Below are 23,521 nucleotides of genomic sequence, written 5' to 3'. Positions count from 1 at the left end.
TTTGCATGCTCTAGACGGAAATTCTATCAAATCTTCTGGTATATCTGCTGCGATATAAGCCAGTGATAAAATTATTTTGGTACGACATTTTGACCATCCTTTTTGTTAAAGATTTCGACCAATCGGCATTAGTGCAGACAGGTAGAGCGTTGACTGAAATAAAAATGATAATTTATTTCTCTTACAAAATCAACAGTCCTAGTATACAGCGTTTTTTTATTATTATTATTACAGTATTTCAGTACACTTACAACAAGGTGATTTTTAGGCAGGTCTTACGATATGATTATTTAAGTTGAAAATAAAATTCCATTATTAACAGTGAAAGTATGATTACACAGTGAAGTTAAAAAGTTATGTCATATACTATTAAAAATAAGATAAAAATCATTAAAAAAATGGTGAAACATTTATATCTCTCAGCTAGGACAGCAACGTAAAACTTTTAAAAGAAATCAAAGTGGTTGATAGCCTTTGATCAAAATTAACTCCAACTGGGAACGAACTTTGCTTTCATTTCAATTCTGTTTCTATTTTTCCTTCCTTATTACATGAAAAACGTAGCAAACAACGTAATCATCTTTAAGACAGTCAAAATGAGTTTTGGGTTGAGGAAGGCAAATGTAACTACCCCCAAATAGGCTTGAATTCAAAGAGGGGGATTCAAAGTTAATAATCATTTTATGTTTTTATCAATTTATTGCTTAGAATTTTCTCTATATGCAACCTCTAATACTAGTAACGACGAAATAAAAAAAACTGTCGCAGCTACAAACGGTGCGTGCTCTTTGAAAGAAAAATGTTATGCGCTCTGTTTTATTTGACAAAAAGCAGTCGTTCAACGAAAAGAGTTTTGCTCATGTTCATGCATTTTTGTTATTAAAAATTTCAAAATCTAAATTCGTTCCCAGTTAGGAAACATAATTACGGCAAAAAATAAAACAAGGGAAGGTGAGACAGATGGAAAAATTTACAAAACACGCTTACCATCACAATTCTTTCCAGTAAAATCAGATGTACATTTACATTGATGAGAAGATCCAACATTTGTACAAGTACCACCATTCTTACATGGATTTTTAGTACAAGCATCAATATCTAAATAGAAAAACCGTGTGTATATTAAGCCATGTTTGAACAAACTCCATTAACGTCGTGTAATAAAATGTATTGTGCGTGAGCCCATGACTCCGCAGAGATTAATCCGACCTGGTTACAAAAGGAAAAATACAAAGTAAAGGAGATATGAAATTGTACAAATACACTCACATTGGCAAGTCTTTCCTCTGAAACCAAATTTACATTCACATTGATAAGAAGATCCATTCGTTTTACAAACACCGTCATTTTTACATGGTTGTTTTGCACATGGATTCATAACTACGTAAAAAATATTATACAAAACTTTGAGACGAAATGCTTTAAAAACTGTCGTTTTATCATAACTGATAGTCATGTGTCATGATCCTTTTTAATATCATAATCCGTGTTCAAAATATTTTAATGAAATACTATATGTGCCAATTACAGTGACTTTAAAACCAAGTTCCATTTTTTATAATTATTATATTATAATAAATAGAGATCCTTATTTGACTATTTTATACGCAGACAAAGTGTTTTTGAACAAATCACTAAAAAAAATTCAAGTTTTAAGCAAACCTTCGCACGTTTTGCCTTCAAAACCATAATCACATTCGCACGAAAATGTACTTCCGTTGTTTGTACAAATACCGTTATTTTTACAAGGACGCGCGAGTCACACGGTGTTGGTACTGGAACTGCAAAGCAAAATTATTACATTAGGGCAAAAGTATTTTTCTTATATTTAATAAAAACATGCGTAAACTTAGCAATTGTCTGCAATGACGTTTTTAATCGTGAAAACATTTACAAACAGAGTAATCGAAACTGTTTCCATATTAAGCAGTAAAAGACTGAACCCGAGTTTCTAATTGATCATGCATACTTAGAAAAAAAACAACTTATTTTGTAATTTGATAATTTTATAGTTTTGACCTTTGAATAAAGTAAATTCATGCATATTAGTGATGACCAATATTTCATTTTTGAAAGTCATCTTTACAAAGATGACAACGATTCATGAATAACAAACCTTCACATGTTTTTCCTTTATATTCTTTGGTACAAGTACAAATGAAACTATTCCCATTCTCGTTACAAGCACCGTCATTTTTACAAGGGAAAGACTCACAAGGACCTATAAAGGTATATAAATATTTCATAGCGTTATTTAGAAAGATTTCGCACAAGCATTTAGTAAGAAAAAGAGTTGAGATGTGTTTAACAAACTTTATCCACATGTAAAAGCTAAATAGTCCAACTACAATATCCACATGTAAAAGCTAAATAGTCCAACAGCTCATTGTTATAATTTGTTATACATTGCTACACTTTGAAAAACATATACAATAACTGAATTATTTACATCAAATTTTACAACAAATGTATACCTTTAGACAATGCATTTTGCGTTTGCAATGCTTGAAATGTTAAGTTTTAAAAAGCTAATGTTATTCTTACCATTAGTGGAGCATTTTCGATCTTTGACACAAGCCATAGCTCCCATATTACACGTACTGAAGAAAAATAAAAATAGATATAATACAGTGATGTAACATTCTTATCAAAATAAAAAATATCTACCATGTTTTACATCGTCCAACTTTGACATTTTCGCAGCTTTATAATACTTTCCTTCAAAGAAACATGGGCATTTCTTCACAGGAACACAATGATTCTTGTCATCCAAGTAAGATCCTTTGGGACAATAACAACCGGGAATGCAGGTTTCACTGCAGTTTAGACCACGTGATATATCACGACATGTTTTAACAAGCAGATCCACATTCTGTGAAAATTTCTTCTTTGCTGCTGCATGTTTGTTCTGCATTGAAAAAACAAAACATATTGATTTATGATTTATGACTGATTGATTGATTTTTAAAAAGCTAAATTGATGCTTTGTATCATAATAAGAAAAATAAAGAAGAAAAAAATGCAAGTTTATTGAGTTATCCTTACCACATTCTTTGAGTTTTGGATACAAATAAGTTCCATTGAATCTCCAGTCAAGAACACCACCATATTCAACACAAAGTTTGCTGTAAGCAGCAAAAGCGTTACAAACACATTTCATTGGATCGATGCAACGATATGCGTCATATTTGCAATTACTGATCAAATTTTCCGCGCTACTAAATCGATTACATGCACGGTAGAACGGAGAGCTAGTATCGCTCATCAAGTGACATTTATTCATCGCTGCTTTCTTTTTGGAATCAGGAATACATACTGCTGGTGGTGGAGCACATTTTCTCCTGTAGTGAATGTCGTCATTTTTATCACCATTGTTGTTGCCACATAGAGATGTGTTGCATAACTTTCCCTTGTATTTACCAGAAACTGTGACCTTTACATTCATCCAAAAGTTCCAACTCACTGATACTCCGATGTGAGTTTTAACAATCAGCGAACTCCTACTGGGATTGGTGATTTCGAATCCTTAAATAAAGACATTAATATTTAAAGCATTAAAAAATAAACCAATGTTTTTTATCCATTCCGTTCTACTCATAAGCTCCATCATGAGCATTAATTCACTCAGCGTCAAGACGTATGAACAAATACGAATAAAATAACGTTAAAACTCATACCGGGACGGATTATTGGGAACTTTGACAGCCTAACCCTATTTACAACTGCTGTACCACGCTGACGTGTCATCAAAATTGAGTTTCCAGCTATAATGATGCTGACATATTCTGTACAGGTAGCACTCTTTCCACAAATGACGTTTTTAGTACGGACTTCAAAAAGTTTGTCTTTGCTACAGTCTTTTGCAAACACGTATTCACAGTCTCCCATGAAATCGAATCTTTTGCCATCAAATGAGGTGTAATGAGGATCACCAGAAGCATAACATGACGCTAAGTAAAGGGAAAAAGATCATCTTTTTGAAAAAAAAAAACTCTGATCTCTTCTAAAGTAAAAAATAAATTGGTATGATGGATAAATTGTGGTGGAATGAGTATTGTTTTATTCCGATTAAATTTCATTCAAATGACAAAATTCGCATGTTTCCACATTTTGGAGCCTGGCTTTAATTTGTCAAAACTACCCTGTGTATCTATAGTTTATTTCATGTGTAATTATATCTAACTCCGTAAAATTTTAAATTGGTATTGATTGATTGATTGAGTTGATTGGTTCAGCTAAGATTGGTTTGCACAGTCTAATGCAAAGACGACCAATGACTTATCTTCGCACACATATTAATGTGTTTATTTTATAAATTTCAGCAGCATCAACAAATAACAAAATAGACAATAGAGCGAAACAAAATTGATTTATTACATCAATGGAACGATCCAAATGATAACTTTAAAATGAGTGCTGCTTAGATCTGATTCATGGTAACCAATGTTAAGAAAATAATTTGAACTAACAGATTCACTTGAAGCTATTGAAATCAGATAAGAAGGAAATCACTTTTTTCTTTATACTTACTTTCAGAATGTTCACAGTTGTTACCGCCAAACTTAGGCTTGCATTTACAGGTGTAACTGTTGCCAAATACGTTGCATTGTCCACCATTTTTGCATGGATTTGGCTTGCAAGGAGTTGGAAGCTCTTAAAAAAGCATAATAATATACTTCAGAACTTTTAATCACTAGTAAAAATAATAGTAACATAGAACTAACGTTCTGAAGAATTTTTTTTCGTGTAAATAAAGTAAACCTACTAGATTAAAAAACATTCATAATTATTGTACTAAAGTCCTTGCTTTCAGTTTCACATAATACTATGGTATATCTTCATTTTAAGCTATATGAGCTGTGCATCGCATGTTTGCATATTGTTTTCAATATTTATTGACTTGTGGTCAGAACTCTTGAGATAAAGCAACTTTTATTCAAAGTCTCATAACACGTCATGACTTCAAATATTTACCCTTTTCACAGTGAAATCCAACGAAGTTAGGAGGACAGTTACATTTGTATGAATTGCCTTCAAAAAGACATTGGGCACCATTTTTGCAAGGTGAATGATCACAAACTCCAACTAAAATGAAAAATATTTTTGGAAGAAAAGCAAATCAATTGATTCGTTTAATCCCAAGCATGATGGTGGACTTAATTTTCCTAAATATCATGAACAGCAGTAGTGGAAGTCTATCAAAGTATTGTTGAATTTTTTTTCAAAAATAAAACTGATTTTTTAAAAAAATTTAGAATTCGAACCACATACTTTCATGGAAAAAGTTAATCATTAATATACTTCAGCATAAGTATGCTGTTAACAATCCACAATATTTAGCACTGACGTTTCGTGATCACCTCAAAAACTTTAGCACTTTGAAATCTTTGCAAGATCAAGCAAATACAAAACGAGCATAACACTTAATGTTTGATTACGTAGTAATGGCAGTATAAGATCTTTCATACACATGTCAGAGCATTTTTGTTATATATTATAAAAAAAGAAGTCATAAATGTGCAAACCTTCACAGGTTTTGCCTTTAAAACCATCAGCACATTTACACGAGAATGTATATCCTTTTTTCGTACATATACCCTTGTTTTTACAAGGATTTGGCTGGCACGGTTTTATCTCTATAAAAAGATTATCAGGTTAGGGCAAATAATTATAGTCGAGAAGAAAGCCGCCTTAATTGTGATAAATCTCTAATATGCCTACTTTTTTGAAGAGATTACAAAAAAATTTGTAGCTCTAGACCTCTGCTTTCATCTCACAAGAGGTGCCCATGCACTTTAGCCAACTGCCTTAAGTTTGTGATGAAGAGAAAAATTACAGTTAAGTGTACAGCTATCAAAGAGTTTGATCCTTAATTATCACAGCCAGGAACGAAAGATGTACTAAATGAAACCCTGATTTTCTAAGACAATTATTTAGACCAACATGCCGCTATTTGCTTCAAATGATGATATAATAACGAGACAAACAAATTAACGTAACACAGTAACTAAACTCCTACTATCTATATAATCATTATCCCATTCACGTTTGTTATTGATGGCGAAAAATGGGTTGGCTTTGCTACTGCTAACGTGGCTTAGATCTAATTACGCTATCACATGCTTCATAAAATCAGGAAAATTAATAGAAATCAAAATCTTGTAAAACTTTGCACATTAAGTAAAATTAGCTTAACAGTTTGATAGAAAACCACTAAAAATCTGGTTACATCGTGCACAAGTTATATATAAAATATTATTGGATCATATTTATAATGCTTTTAAAACTTATTAAAATTTATTTTACTTTAAAATTTCATTAAAACATTGTTTTCTTCAGGTTTCTTGCCTTTACTATTTTTAACCTTTTGCAAACCAGGGCAATTCAATTTACGTCATATCTGTATTGGTCGGTGTGAAAATGCATTGTATCACTTGCCTACTTGATTTTTATTTGAAAAGCTTAATCACATAGAAATTTGCGCAAATTTCAACAATTTTAGGCAGGAAACGTTTCAAACTGTAATAATTATGGTTAGATGACGAGTTTAACTTTGGATGACAATTGTCAAATGAAAGAGAACATTCATCAACACTTATAACAACAATAAATATATTTACAATACGTAGACTGTTTCAAATCAATGGAGTTTTGCCAAAAGATGACTTTAAAACACCAGCAATGCCATTGTAATAATTCAATGCAAATTAAACTTGGCTTGTGATTAACTTTCACAATTCGCCTTTTGTTGCGATTCTATCAAATGAATAGACCATTGTGGAAGGCTGACTTTAAAATACTAACCTTTGCAAAGAATTCTATTTCCCGAATAACCAATATTACATTTACATGAAAATGATCCTATTTTATTGGTACAGGTTGCTTTCTTGTGACAGTTATGGGTAGACAGGGTACATTCATTGATATCTTTAAAGAAATACACAAACAGTTAGTTTTACTATCCTGCTTATTAATCGAGAAAAAAGATCAGATAGTATTATACTTTTATTAAAATCGGTAAAAATCTTTGCATTTCCTTAACGTCACCATTTTCCCTCACATAAACGTTCACTATCACAGCCCTGAATTGAAATATTTGAGCTGCAATATTTACTTTAACACTAAATCTTCTCTTGAAAATTTTATTATGCAATTTTGAAATTTTTTAGAGTGTTCAAAACTGCTATCACTAAACTCAGGGGTCTAAGGAGAACGCAAGTTTTAGATGAAGTCATGACTTTGAACCATCGAACTATAAAATAATTGAAATGTTATTTTGGCTGCCATCTTTGAAACCACTCATGATTGCCTCCATTGATAACCGAGTGACAAAAATTGACTTTTTTAACTCTGTGATTGATCTTAAAATATAGCGCCTTTATAAGGCTGTTTTAAGCTCGATATCTGGTACAAACATTGAATTGTTATATTTACCTTGTTCCTTGCACAAGGATAGGTTTAAGATGTTTTGCATGCTAAAAATCACTCTGTGATTTTCACATTTTAAAGTCAAATAACTTTGATATGGAACTGGTACTAGAGATGATTTGTATCTGAATGACGCAGATCATATACAGCTTTCCATTACATTATGCACTTTCCTAATGAATGGAAAATTGCAAGACTAATTCCTTTATTTGCAAATGGGCAAAAGAATTTGCCTACCAACTGAGACCAATCTCTGTTTTGCCATCAATCAGCAAAATTAAGGAAAGGATTTTATACAACCAACTTTATGATTATTTGAATAAATTTCACCTATTAAGTGACTCTCAGTTTGGCTTCGAAAACATCACTCAACAGCTACGCCTTACTGGACTGTACCAATAGCTGGTATATGAATATTGACAAATCTATTCAAGTGGTATTTGGTCATAAAACTTCGAAGGTGCTGTACAGAAATTTTGAGAATTCTCCTGAGAAATTTTGAATTTACAGAGCCTGCAAGAAATGCCATTTTCGTTTTAAAGAATACAAAATGTGAATTTGTGGGCATCGATTTTTGCGTAAAAACAACAATACATTTGCTTACGTTTTTCAAAAAATAAATAAATGAAGTGAACAATACTTGAATGTTTTGCCTTGCAAATATTTGGCTCATTGTCTCTTAAATGCCTTGAAGCTCATTGCATTAATCTAGGAACGTAAAATTTATTTTACAATAATGCTATTCAAAACAAGATATAGTCTTTAAAATTTCTGCAAAGGTTGTCAGGCGCCCATTTATAAATTCCCCATTCAAACCTCTATGTAATGAGTTTAGTTAGAAGTTAGAAATTTGGTACTACAAGTGACAGTTCATAGATATAGAAAGCTCAGACTTTAAACCATAGCATTTATTGCAACGATTTCCACATCGTGCACAGAGATGCTTGAATTCACCTTTTTGAGAAAAACTCAAAATTTTTTTCTGCCAGAACAAAGCAAAATTATCAGAGTGCAAATTGCAGTTAAGACAAACAATAAATATTTCTTAGGCATTTCACTAGACTATTATCTCCTGAAATTATATGCAAGGTGTGCTATATAATCACTAGTATATGTATTTGCAAATACAAATAAGAATGTAATAACATGTCTTTAATTATATAATTCCATGAATGTTAAAATTGGTTCATGTGTCATGCTTACTGGTAATAAATATCTTTTCATATGATCAAAGCTTGTTTTAAATGTAAATCAAAATTAATTTGAATTTAGAAATTATAATGATCATCAGAAAATTACCTAGTGATCATGAAAATACTGCTTTTTGCCAAATTTCAAGGTTTATCTGCATACATAGAAGACATTTTTACTTTAGATCAGCACATTGACATCTACACATGAGGTGTTCAGTTAGAAATTTGACAATATGTGACATGGACGACATTCCATGTATGTAAAATACTCAGGTTTAATACATTTCAGTCAAATTGTCAAAATAAAAGCTTCATGGATCAGAAGACTCAAAATCCCAAGAGTTATAGTAAACGTTCTCTTGTAATCAATGTTAGTTTTCTCCAAATCTTAAACATATGTAGTATAACTGTCAATGATTGAATGATCAATGATCATAATCAAAAAAACCCCAAACATTTGTTTATGATAAAGTAAATTTGGCGCCTTATGGCTACAGATTTTTGTCCATTGAAATATATTTGCAGATGTAGTTCATTCTGCCGATATAACGGCCACGTTATCAAGCACTAAAGAAATCATAGCTAAAGTCCTTCAAATCCAACAACAATTTTAGAAGCATCGATCTGCTTACCATACGCCATATTGACATAAATCGCATCACACACTCGCATAATTGACTTTGATATATTGCATTCATGCATACGCTGGTGTCATGCTTACGATTTGGATGTAAATTTCCTGCTGATAAAACTCAAAACAATGTGGCTTTCTTTTTGAACATCAATGACTGAAATGTCGCTCGCGAGATCGTCTTTGCCAAGCATTTAAAATTTATCCATAGGGTACCCACCCCTCATGAAAAATTCACATTTTGGACAGCAGCATTCATGTCAATATATGAATTTGTAAAAGATTTCCATAAATTCCATCTGATTGTAGTTTAGTTTCTGCCATGCTTATAAAAATTACTATAAAACGATCAAACATTCAACTCAGACAGTGAGCTTGACATGTTGAGTTCGTTTGGCGGCTATCAGTCAAAATCGTCAAACCAATCACAATAAAGCAAAAATTCAAATGAACCAATTGTAAGATAGCAGATTCATTCATATACGTCCGCCACCCTTATTATCAGTCGAGACCATTCCAGACTGTCACTGATCTACCATTTTTCAGTAATAAAATAAGCGTTTTTGACGTTCATAGACTCCTTTATCCGTCGACGAGAAGCCACCCCGCTTATCGATCGATTTATTCCAGGTCAATTAAAGTCCAACGGATCACAGTTTACCAACAGGATATTCATTGGATTAGTCATTAGTTTCAATAATAAATAAAGCTGGATTTTTATCACGAAGTAATGCATTAAGAAAATAAGAATAGTGTGAATTTTTAATTAATATGAATAGGTAATTTTGAATTCAAGCATCAGTCGCGCTATCGACGATTTTGAAGCATACTCTAGATCCGCCCTGGAGTATATGAATATTGACAAAATTATTCCAACCTAGTGGTATCCTATTGACTTAAAACTTTTGGTACTGTTAGTCATGAAATATTATCAAGCAAGCTTGAACACTATGGCATAAAGAAGACGCTTTGTATTTAATAGCATGTTACTTGACCAACCGTACTCAGTTATATCGAATAAAATGGAACAATTTCATCTGAATAGTTGGTCCAAGTGTGGTGTACCACAAGGTTCTATTCTAGGACAACTACTCTTTTTGTGCCATTAGCCAGTCTACCTCAATGCTTACAAAAAGCAAGAACCCAGATTGTTTTGCAATGATACAAATTTAACAGCAACGAAACTCCTTCACTCAAGTTGAAGCTGCAATGAATTTCAATTTGGAATGCCTAAGAAAGGTGATTGATTGCTAATATAAACTAAGCCTAAATGTTGCAAAGACTGAATCCCATGTTGATTGGCTCTAAACAAATTATCAAAAGTATGGCAAATCAACAGCAAACATTGCGATAGAAAACAAAACAATAAAACAAGTTTGATTCTAAGTCTCTTGGGCATCGATCAGCAGTTGTCGTGGAAGAAAAATGCTGACAATATTTGTAAGATGATTGCCTCAGGGATATCAGCTCTTCGTCGGGCTAAGACTGCCATACAAAGACACTCTTCTTTCATTTACAACGCTTAACCATCGCTTACTTTGCCTGCTGTGAAGTTTGGGACGTTTTCAATGCGAAAACTCAATTCAAACGCTTACAAAACTTCAAAATCAGTACAGAATCATCGCAAACATGAGTAATGTTGATCACGAAATTGCTTTGAGGCTTTAGAGTGAGTCTCTTGATAAAGGCAAAAAGTAAAACAAAACTCATGTTCAAATTCAACAACATGGGTCCAAAATCACTTACTAGTTTATTCAGTTTCAAAAGCGGAATCAACTGATTATCAACAAATGGTTTTGCTTATCTCAGCCACAGGCAATAGCATGAAAAGCCTCTCGCATTTAATGGAAGCCACAAGTCTGGAACTCTCATTGCCAAATGAACTTAAAAAATTAGTTCTCTAGCGACCATTCAAAAGAAAAATCCTTCCCCTTTCCCAAGTCAAATTATGTACTCAACTAATTGTAAATGGCTTTCTAACCTAGCTGCTTCATTTTAATGTACATTTTGGTGCTTGTGTATCATAAATGTAATAGTTCACTATTCTATTGCAATTTTCATTTTGCACACGTTCATGGAAATCAGCTTTGCCTGGCGGTAAGTGTCTATCTATCTATCTATCAACAGTCCACGTAGAGGATACACGCGAAGCCTTTTAAATCTTAACCTAATTAGCCACTGATCTTAAGCATGTATATTGTGAGTTGGCAATTGTTGTACTGTTCACTGGGTTCGACGCCATATTGGAATGACCCATGAAATTCGTATTTCCCGCTACAGAATTCTCTCTAGGGGACTGGGTACGTCTTAAAATCAAGTAACTTTGCCTGTTGCGCTAGTGATAGTGTGTTTATTATCATTTATCGTGTCGTTTTCATCGTAACGACCAAGCGGATAACGACAGTGTGTCTCGGAAAGCTACTCCTCATCAATTTAGAGCAGCAGCAATGGCTAACTCCTTGGTCGCATGCCATTTAATTTATTATTAGACCAGACTTCCCATAGCTTCAATAACGAAAAGGAAAATATAAAATAATTCACAACGTTGGTAGAAACTGTGCAACAGTTAGCAGATGCACAGATCCATAATCGGATAAAACATACAGCAAAGTAGCAGTAAGTGAGACCAAAGATTATAAAAAAAAGACGATAAATGGGTAATTAACAATGTAAAGTTGGCAAACGTGTCAGCCTGTATTTATGTAAATGAAACCACTGATATGTATTTTATAACCACTGATTTGTATATTACACTGGATAACTCACCATGTATAAGATAAATGAAGCCGAGTTGGCACATCAGTTATGACCTTCGTGAGGATATCGTAGTCCCACTTTACTATACTTTTGGTACAAATCCAGATTTTGCGTTTTTATTCGTTCTACAAACTTTTGATTCAAACAAAATTCGAGTTAAAGCAAGAGACAAGATTTAAAGTAATAATTCGATCGGAGCCGTCTTCGTTTTCCTGATTTGTTGGTCCGGATTCAAATCTTTGCGTCCACATGTATGCGAATATGATGCGTTTTGTCTGTCCTCGTAGCCGCGAAAACGATGCACTAAAACACAATTATTGCTTACAGAGCATGCGCTTTAACAGATAATGAGCTGGCTATAAAATGTCGAATTATGTAAAGAAATAAGCACAGTTTAAAAGAATCATGACTATCTTAATCCATAGGATAACACATGATAAATGTGGATTGGGTTAGGGTAGCGATGCGTGGGGAGATACGATACTTCATCAATTACGTCAACGTTTTAAATCATTCCGGTTACAGTACATCCACGATATCCGAATTCGATGTGTTTCCAAAAAGTTTCCCTCTGGAGACCGTTTTCAAAAGTTTGCAGTTTGGCGTAAACCCACCAACAAATCCAGTTCGTATGAGCGTCGGAAGTAGTACACAGACCGTCGTTTCTGAGCACCTTTACAATTTGAAGAATTGTACAAATCTAAAGCGCCCCAGCCCTGGATTTCACTTTTACCAGTATAAGCATATAATAAGCACATAGTGTAATATGCTAGTGTAATTACAAAGCACAAGACTAGGAAAGGATTAAAACCTGGAAGTTGCAGGAGCCAAAGACAGCAGCCAGCCGTCAGGAGTCTATTAGTTCTGATGTGATAATTAGTTGAGCACTTGTCGAGGGTTCCCCTCGAGGACCCAGTCAACATGCGGAGGTGGGCATCTACTCAGCACCCACGTCAGCACGCAACTTGCCGTTGCAAGTTAATAATACACATTTCAAATTGAGTAGCATGTGCTACTCAATGTGTAATTTATTTAATTTAATGAGTTCAACTAATGGAGGGTCAAATTAGAGAATTTCTTGATATACTTTTCGACGGATGCCAATAACAATTTAATTGATTTTATTACCACAGCAATGTATGTTTTATTTTGAAAATGTTACTCCATAACAAACAGTACAAAATTGTGAAGCGCTTACTTATTAAAAAATCTTACACTTATTCTTTGTTAAATTTTTTCATGAAAATTGAACGTCGACAACAACATACACCAATTACAAGAGAAATTATGTCGTAATGACTCATTTTACCCAGACTTTTCTACTGGAGTCGACTTTCAGGGCATCAAGCATTTAAGATTTCTTGTACATACATCAGTTGATGACGTATAGTACGTCAAATGACGTCAGAGAACAACACAAAGTCAAAGAAGATTACATTTGTGTATGAAAAGGCTATCAATATATCATTAAAACGAAAATTCCTTTACGCGTTACAACATTCAACTTAAAGGCAATAATTTTTTCCCAGCGTTTGCATAGCCACTTTCACTTTTCACGAGCTATAAAAGCGAGTTTATGATGGGATCTGCTCGAGAGATTCTAACAAACGTCTCCGCGATTTGCACGTATCGGTCAAATATGAATAATATTTTCAAATCTTTTTATAATATAACAATAATACGAACTGAGGTTTTGATCAATTTGCGCACACGTTGTATTATTAATTTTCATACCATTTATACCATTTCATATCATTTAAACAGAGCAAAATTATGAAGGGTGTGGGGAGGGGTGAGGTGCCTTTTGAAAAGTGTTGGATTTGCAGATTTGGATTAGAAGTATGATGTACGGATTAGTCTGAAGAAAAATATTTTGACCATAAACAAAATTACATGAACAGTGTCACAGTACAGAGAACTGGGTCGATTACTATGTATGATTACTTTGAGATACCGCGATATTAATTAATAAAATATACATCATGAAAATTGTATAGGTTTTTCCTATAGTGTAAATTTCGGTACAAGTACGTTGACAGTTGTTCGAACGGATTACACACCCCCTCCCCTGATAAATTTAGTGTAAGGACGGCCTGCATCTAAATTTAACTTTCAACACTTATCAGTAATACATTAAGTCATGTATTAAAGCTGGTGAAACTTTAGACAACGCGATTAAAACGGAGGAATAAATGAACTAACCTTTGATCACCAGCCTGTTGACAGACCATCGTCATCGACAGCTTAAAGAACTTGAAACACAGGCCAGCCATGTACAACAAACCATAAAACAGAAAACATTTTCAAAACACTGTTGGGATTTTAAAACGTTGATAAATAATTTACATTTGCAATAGAAACAATTGTATTCCACAACGCCATGAGAATGATCCTCCAAGCAACTTTAAACTGCTTCACATTTACGATGAATGATTTAACTTGCGCTACGTTTGAATCCATATCTTGTGTTGTTAGCCTTCATTTCAGAGTCAATCGTGTCTAGAAATGTTAAATTGCACCTCCAAAAATTCAAACCTGGCCACTGTCTCAGACACATCCATAACAAAAGAAAAGACAACAAGCTCAAATAAACCACAAGTGTATGGAAATAAATATCATAGAAAACAGCGTGCAAAAATATGAATTTTAAATAAAGTAGAAAACCAAACACCTTTTAAGATTCATCCTCCTTTGACTCAAACCCTAATGTACACTTCTCTATGTTTATGCTTTCACGTACTGTGTTTATATTATAATTACTTTCGATATAGAATCAATTTTTTGCACAAATATAATGAAATAATTACTTAGGGAAAACGTCTTCCATCGTACAATAAGTTAATCAACTACTTTTATAGAGCCTCGGCTGTAATCGATATACCACCCTGGGCGCTTCGCTGTATAACAGCCTTGGCTCGCACGTCCAATGACACGAAAAATTAACTGACTTTTAAACATACGGGAAATGGGAATAAAGGTTGTCGATTTTGGAAAAACTCTCCTGTAAATTTAAATTAAGAAAAATTTGTTACATTTCATATAAACTCAATCTTATGTCTGTATATCAAATGCTAACTGCTAACGGCTAACCCATTATGAAATGAAGCAAATTTGAAAGGAAGACCTTCTCCTTGACACCCAAACATTTCACGATGAAAATAAGATATAAACTAGTGTATGGTGCTATAGTCGAAAACCCGTTTAGAGTTTGTTTTCACTTCTACCAAAGTATCTCAATAGCTGTTTTGGCTAAATACCATGACGAACAACATGGCATATGTGCCATTTCGGAAACCAGTACGAAAGTCCTGAAATCAGGACTAACAATACAATTTAATTAATTATAGACACAATAAAAAAATCACATGGTGTTCAGGATGTTTATCAAAAAATATAAATGTTACTTTTCCTTCAAGATTGAAATGGTTTTGTGATATCTTTTAATTTCAATCTAAGGCCTGTTTCAAACGTCGACTTTACATACACCAGCGCTTTTAAAAAAATGGGAGTTTCCTCATTATCTTTTGTTTTAAATGCGTTCGGTTCATAAAAACATGTTTTCTAAAACTTTAATTTGAGAAAATGATAAGATTCCGTGTAAAAAATGTAATTGTAATGATATCTCACCTTGTGAATCATGCTTTACGTACATATATACATTATACGGGGTGTTCCCAAAAAGGAAACAAATACAGGATGTATCAAAAAACAGTATTATAAAATTCAACTTATTCTGAAAATTTAATTCTTTATCTGATCACTAAATTCTGGGAGACTAATGATGTACATGAAAATCGTTTGATTTAGATTTGGAATCCTGCAAACCATTCAAATCAGCAAATGAATTTCAATTATATTTATACAATTGTTGTATATAGGTGCTGCGTATAGTAATGGCGATTGGTTCATTAGTAGTCACATGACTTGAAATAAATGCACAATTTCCTGCCAGTAAAACAAGTGAAAAGGTGTTGCGCTCATTTAATATCATAACGAATAAAAGAGCCACTAAACCGAAAACTGAAAAACGTTTCTCGAGCTTATTAAGCGACGAAAAATAAAAGATTAAGAAAAAACTCGGAAAACAACCGTGCTGTGGTCACCTTTAGCATTTTGCAACGAAATTTTCACCAATTCATCCAAAGACACTATAATTTAATTGAAGTTATTGTGGACAAATGTAAATTTAAGACCATATATAGATCAACACATATATTGTAACAATTTGTAACAATTGATTTATTGAATTGTCGAAATTTATGATTTTTCCGTATATAACAAAACTTAATGTACTCTCCTCGGGAAATAGTGAGCCTAATTTCCCGAAGTCCCAATAGGTTTGGTGTAGTGGACAAATGTGAAAATTATTTAAGACACTATATATAGATCAACATATATTGTAAAATTTTGTAAAAACATATTTATACAACGATTATTTCCTACATTAACATACTAATATAATAAAACTATGTTAATATGTGTTAAAAACAAAGTTCAACAAAACACTGCGCAAAAAGAAAGTTCTCTCTAAATAATTTTTATAAGTGCTAAATGAATGAATCCCAACCAGTCTTTAAAATGCAACAGCAATTGTTCTGTTTAGATAAAATGTGGGTATTTTTCAACTTACCTTTACAAGATGACGGTTACCAACAAATAATGTTGCTGAATGTGAGTGAAAGTTATTATACAACTATTGAATGCTAATTTTAAAATTTGTATTTTTGAATTCAAGATAAGACACCTCCTTTTCTAAAGCACAAGTGAATCTTCACATGGCAGTTGGCAAATTACTATTAGTCTAAAAAATGGTGTTGAGTTATGTAGGATTCATTTATTTAGCATTTAAAATTTAAAAAGCAAAAAGAAAATCTAGAAACGTAAAGAAAAAGTGCAGTAATGAAAAGTCTGCATACAGTCAAGCTACTCGTAAACGGACATCCAGAGACCACGACCTAATGTCTGCTTACGGTAGATGTCCGTTTAGGATGTTATAAAAGATATTATTCACTATACGTAGATATGTACAACAAAATGAAATAAATTTAATGATCTAAAATTGTTCACTACATAAAAATAAAACAATGGATTTAAAAATATGACATCTTGAAAAAGAGAGATGTTGAAATTTTTCCAATTTTTTCATTCTCATAACTTGATGTAGTTCTTACATGGTACTTTTTGTTGTGAATGATTTGTTGACCATTTATATGAACTAAACTGATCACTTTCATTCTACAACCATCCATAGTTGACGTTTGCTTTGAATTTTTATGACTTGTTGCTGTTAAGATCTTAATTCATATCACAAATGTTATAGTATCATTCAAGTACATAAATATATTAGAGCATGCACAAAGGCAATCAACTGTTATAATATTCACGATGACAGTGTGTTTGTATCAAGAAGCTTCAATTATAGATGCAACAAAAAATCCCTTTAGCATCTTCAATAGCCACAATGTAAATCAAATTCTTTTCATTCACTCTCATGATTACTTCTGCGTTATGTTCACATCAAAACGTCCACATGAGATGATAATTTTCACTTCAGTTTTATAAAAGTGAACAAAGTGAACAGCCAGCTTCACCATTTTAAAAATGTAAAAGTTCATATCATTCTATTTTGACAACAGATCACTTTTCAATGAAAACGTGACCTGGGTAACGTTACAGAATACAACAATAAATTCAAAAAGAACCATTGTACATAAATTTGTCATTTCTTTCATTACGTCACTTCCTGAAATAAAGCTTCTCCTTCTTGTATTATCGTTTGAATTAAGAGTAGACGATGGAATTTTATAAGAAAGCCATAAACATAAAACTTTGGCAAAGTAGCAGTATGTCACTGATGTTTGAGTTGATGTTGTTAAAAATAATTCCATAAAGTATCGATTCACAAAGTAAAGTGTTCAAACTTTAACAATGCTTGATATCGATTTTTCATTAAAAGTTAAACTTGTCATTAAACATCCTTCCATATGCAACATTGTCGTTTGTTTTCTGTCTCTCTATATTGCAAACTTTCTTTGACTTTTGTTAACTTTTCCTGTTCATACGGTTTTGGAGTGTTCAGTCACAATGGTTAAATTGTTTATCACGATGATGAACGTCAATCATAAGTCATTTTCTTGTAGAGTTTACGATTTACTTTTAACAGTCAGTGAGAGAAAAGCCAAATTTTTAGTTTTCTTGAAAAAATTAGCAAAGGTACCATTGTTTTATTATAAATTTACGTTTTCAAATTGATAAAGATGAAAATATATATATAAAAGTAACAATTGGGCTGTCTTTGTCTCTCTTAACAACTTAACACATAGATATTTTGTATATCAAAATGCAATAATTAAAAGTATTAAGAAATTATTTCAGTGCAAGATAGTATTGATTTAATTAGTAACATTATCTTGTTTGTAAAAAATGTATGAAATAAACGTGCAAGATTATTAAAACCAATATTCATGAACATTCATTAGCATAAATATATCTTCATTTATTGATTTAGTATAAGTTTCTGGTGTAGAGTATCGAAAACGTGCAATATTAAAACCATCCTACAAGAATACATTTTCATGAAAATTATATGTTTTACATGGTGTAGATATAAATATAACTATGGTGCAACAACTAACAATAGTTTGTACAATTTTAATATGATTTTGTTGTGATAAGATAAAAGTCAATAAAATTATTTTCTTGTGCAAGGAATATTATTATCTTAGACGCGAAATCATTTGTGTTATGGTTTGTCTTTGTCATTGAATTTTCATCTTTAATTAACTTCAGCTTTTAAACATGATCTCTCTCAACGTTGACATTATCGTACACTGCAGTCTCTGTACAGAACAATGCAATTGGACAAAGGTCGTTTCATGAAATCATACGCAAACAGACATTATTTGAAATATCAACAATGATAGGGATCATGCATAAAAACTGAACAAGATTTTCTTAAAGATAATATAGCCATTATCCAAAATGGTGAGAAACTTTATCATCAAAGATCAAATTTACTCTCGCGGCAAGATGATTTTTACGCATTGTACCGGACCTTTAAGGAAGAAAAATTAAAGCAAGTTTGCGTTTACGACAGTAATAAAAGTTCTTGGAAATATCTCATACGCGGAGAAATAATTTACAATCTTAAAATATTTCAAATCAATCAAATCTAAGTCACTAATTATATACCTATCATCAACAAAGAAAACTTTGACTCAAAAATACCCTCAGTATAACTATAAATAATTTGTATGTTTTAACGTCAAATACTTTCACATACTCACGCATGTAAATTATTAATTATCTGCTGAAGGTGAAAAAGCAGCGTAAGTTATAAAGGAGAACTATCACGCACGTAATTTCAATGTCTTCATCTGTCTATTTCTTTGGCGATTTCCTCCTTAATTACGTCATCCCAACCATTAACAAGTTTGTCTTCATGCCACATACAGTAAATTATCTGATCCTCAAATTCAACTTTAGCAAACACGTGATACTTAGAGCTACATGCAAATACGTGCACATTTCGATAATTTTCAAAATTCACTGATATTTCTTTTCGCTTGTTTTCAACATTGAAAAACACAAAAGAATCAGTTTTTTGACAAGCAAATGATACATCACTCACCTCAAAAATTTTGTTTGTACCTTTTAGTTCATCGAAACTATAAACAATTTTTGTCAAATCATTATTCCAAAGCTCAGGAATATTTTTTGCCGTAAGCAAAATAACTCCATTTTCTACAGCAACCATGTCACGAACAAAACGTTCCTTGACAACAAAGTCAAATGTGTTGAGATTGTATATAATTACACTTGAATTTTCTTCATTGCTCCGATACAGAAATTTTTCATTTGAGCAAAATTTCCCGTTATAAAAACTGTAACTGTTAGTTAAACATGCACGCGGTATTGAATAAAGATAACAGTCAAGTCCGTATTAAAACAAAAGAGAACATTGTTATTCAAAATAAAATATACATTTCAGCTCCCTTAAAAGAAAAGCTAGATCTGTCGTAATCGAAAGGATCAAGAGGATACGGCGAAAATTGCAGATCAGATTTAAGTCAGGAAGTTTCTCACCAGTGGGATTTACAATGAAATGTTTATCCTAGAAAAGGATGCCAACAACAACACCAAGAATGAAGACCAACAGTGAACAAAACACAAATACACTTAAAAAACCAGACGGTAAATGATCGTCGTAAACGAATGTTTCATAATTATTCGCTACATCAAATATTTGAACCTATTTCTTTCTCAATAACACACAAATATCTTCCAGAATTAGAAAACACAGTGAGGTCACATTATTACATCTAATACTGCGTTTCTTCTCACCTTTCTCAACGTCCCATACTGTCAAAGTATCTTTGTAACTAGTGACCATTGTGTACTTATCCTTAGAAAAACATTTGTTGGTAAAGAACTTAGAAGTAGAATCATCACAATGGAACGGACTGGAGGAAATTTTACCATTAATATCTAGTATCTTATCAAGCTGAGAAGCAAAATCAAATCTTCGAATGGATGAAAGACAACGCAAAATTCTTTCTCTTCATATTGCTTAAGCTGACCAGCAATATTTTTTATCCATAAACATCTGTTTGTTCTCAATGAAAAAAGTTGCACGATGAATCCTATATAACCACAGACGACGTAATCATGATTTCGTGAAACATCAACAGAAATCAAATTTAAATATAAACGTAATAATCGAGCTTTACAAAACCCGTGTCTCTGCACTCTAGAATGGTGAATCTTTGAAACGTGTTTGAAGCATTGTGGTGGCTTGAGACGACAGATCTTTGACTTCGTTGGCAACGTTTTGCAAAAACCTACTTCATTGTCAAAGAGCATAGAGTACGTCATTAGAATAAACTTCATTAAATAACAATCGAATGTCCTCAGAAATAAGAAAGTACACATCATGTGCGTTGAATAATTCAAAATTTTCAAAGTACGACGAAGTCAACCAAAATAGAAGCAACTAAAACTTCTAAGTCAACAAGATATTTACCAACATATTCAACGATATAATCATTATCAGAAATATCAAGTAAATGAAGCAACCAATACTTGACTGAATAACTCACTGACGCATTTTTGATGATGTCATAGTTTACACCTTCATCTTTGAGGTTATCCAAAGATTTTAAACAAAATTCTAAAACAAGTCGAAGACCACAAGAAGGTTTTACTGAGTAATCATGTTCTCGATCATCCAACAACCAATCATTTAAGGATTTGTGAAAAAACGAAACACATCCTTTTTCATTGCTAACAAACAGACAAGAGATAATTTTCCTAACCTTAAGTGATATGCGATGAATTCAAACAAAGAACGTCATCGATCATTTTCCAAGGAAGAGGTTCTTTAGCAACAGCAAACATTTAAAATTGACTGAAACTTTTCGTTACTGATAAAACGAATCTAATTCTTTACTTAATCTTGTTAAGCAAATTTCGTAATAATCATTGAGATCTTTTGGTATGGACGCATTCAACAAATCCTGATTTTTGACTTCGCTGCTAAGAAGTGATGCAAGCAACATAAGTCCGTCAGCTTTTTCTGCCAAACTGTTTTTAACATCAGATAGGCTGTCAGTAGAGCCAATTCTTTTTTCAATCAAAAATTTAATATCCTCTAAATTGCGATCATCGCTACAATTAATGAACAGTGGATTTAATTTTTCGAACTTATTCAAAGCAACTTCGTTAGGTCTTGTTGTAATTACAAAGAAAACAAGGCGGAAGTTTGTAAGTGATTAGCAACAAATTAGCAAGGTCATCTCTTTCTGGATAACCACATTCATCAAGAGCATCAAGCACAACTAACATTCGCTTGGGAACTTCTGAGATATTATAAAACAACTCAGTAAAAGAAGGAAAATAATCCTTCCATTCATGTTATTCAAAGGCTCAGTTGACCTGAAAGTTTTTCACAAGAAGTTGTTTGTAAGCAGGAAACTTACGACTAACTTGCATCGCTAAAGATTGAAGAAGTACATTGGCTTTATTGTAACTGTTGTTGTGTTGAAAGAAATGAACTGCAGTCAAATATTGTGGATAACGTTTACATAAAGTAGCTGCAATTACAGACTTTACCATGCCAGCAACAGCAGAAATAAATGCACGATTTTGAGAATGTCGTCTTCGAACCAAGCTAAAACTCATCAAAACCCATTCTCGTGTTCCATGCAAATATTTTTCATAATGATGCCTAATTTCACTTTCAAAGTTACAACTTACAAGGTTTTTGTCAAAATATCTTCTTCTGAACCTAAGTGAGGGTGATGTCGTATTTCATGAACTTCGTCTTTAATTACTGTGACACTATCTTTTACCTGTTGTAAATCTTTCTCTACACCATCCAACGTTCTCTTAATACCTCTCTGTCAGTTTTAATATCAGTTAAATCGCTCTTCAATCTATCCCATTCTCTCAAAATTCTTTCATATTCTTCATTACCAAGCAACTCATTTTTCAATCTATCGATTTCATCCTGACTTATTCCTAACCTAACTAATGGTTCGCTTATTTCCCCAAAAATTTTCAAAGTCATCAGAGCTTACTGAAGTGTCAGTTAAGTGAGCAAAACGTTCATTACGAAATAACCTGATACGGGTAATATCTGCTTCAGTTGAATGATCAGTGGGGTCATTACTGACGTCCATATTGGATCACGAGGTGGTTTTAAACCACAAATATTACGCAGGAGAATACAAAGTAAAGTAATGTCAAACTTATTTTCATTTGGTAATATTGGAGGAGGAGGAGGATACAGTAGATCCCATTGATGTTGCTTTATTTGCTTATCTTTAGCGACAAAAGCTTATTATAATTTTCTGTATTTATTTAAAACATTAAATAAATCAGTACCTGACAGTTGTTTCTCAATGTTATTCTTAAAGCTTCTCCACCAACATCAACAATTAATCTCATCAACTTAAAACCATTAGTTTTTTTGTCTGCTCAGACAGACCCATGTTGCCACTGCAAAAAAAGTAGGTAAGACTCCATGGTACAAATTCATTGTGATTATAATGGAGAACCTGGGGCCAGTTACAAGAAGGCAGAATAGTTTTATCCATTAGATGGAAATTGTTTTGAACTTTACAAAATCTCTTAAAAGGGAATAATATGTGATTTGAACTGAGTAATCATTGAAATAAAATATTGCTTCAAGATTACAAAATTTCTTTCCCTAAGGAAAATATAAACACCTTTTCTACAAGTTTGAAAATTTACTATCCGACGAATAATGCTATCCAGGCTTCTTGCAACCGTCCCCAGATGTACAAGGTACATAAAATAGGTACAAGTGTGTACATGTGGGTATGACAAGTTACAGTACATGGAACAAACAGTAGTCAGTAGTCAACTGCTTAGTGTTGTATTTTTTATTAATATAAGTGAAGTCCCAAGGCCATTCCCAAGGTCAAGTCTCAAGGTCATTCCGTAATAATAACATATGAAAAATAACAAAAAATAGTTTCATGTCAAAATG

The 23,521-nt window shown here is 32.6% G+C and overlaps 1 protein-coding gene across 1 annotated transcript; it reads right to left on the bottom strand.

The window, feature by feature from the left end:
- Nucleotides 1-2,852: 2,852 nt before the first annotated feature.
- LOC124452090 (zonadhesin-like) lies at nucleotides 2,853-22,576 on the bottom strand. Its single transcript, XM_047002683.1, has 10 exons — nucleotides 22,403-22,576; nucleotides 21,108-21,323; nucleotides 20,353-20,512; nucleotides 6,805-6,927; nucleotides 5,526-5,636; nucleotides 4,975-5,085; nucleotides 4,531-4,653; nucleotides 3,678-3,950; nucleotides 3,046-3,525; nucleotides 2,853-2,908 (listed from the first exon to the last, which is right to left on the bottom strand). The coding sequence occupies exons 1-10, from the start codon at nucleotides 22,574-22,576 to the stop codon at nucleotides 2,853-2,855; spliced, it is 1,827 nt and encodes a 608-aa protein (XP_046858639.1).
- Between the last annotated feature and the right edge of the window lie 945 nt (nucleotides 22,577-23,521).

Source organism: Xenia sp. Carnegie-2017, unplaced genomic scaffold (genome assembly GCF_021976095.1).
Source record: "Xenia sp. Carnegie-2017 unplaced genomic scaffold, XeniaSp_v1 HiC_scaffold_24, whole genome shotgun sequence".
Lineage (NCBI taxonomy): Eukaryota > Metazoa > Cnidaria > Anthozoa > Malacalcyonacea > Xeniidae > Xenia > Xenia sp. Carnegie-2017.
Note: the sequence above shows the minus strand (reverse complement) of the source record. Positions and strands in the feature narration are given on the sequence as shown.

Bases quoted from the DNA above. Each gene is read 5' to 3' on its own strand.
- LOC124452090 (XM_047002683.1), bottom strand. From the start codon at position 22,576: ATGACTTTGAAAATTTTTGGGGAAATAAGCGAACCATTAGTTAGGTTA. The intron at 5,086-5,525 runs GTTTGCACATTT...TTTTCATTTTAG, and splicing joins TAAAGGCAAAACCTGTGAAG to TTGGAGTTTGTGATCATTCA. The intron at 4,654-4,974 runs GTAAATATTTGA...TGCTTTTTTAAG, and splicing joins TGGATTTCACTGTGAAAAGG to AGCTTCCAACTCCTTGCAAG.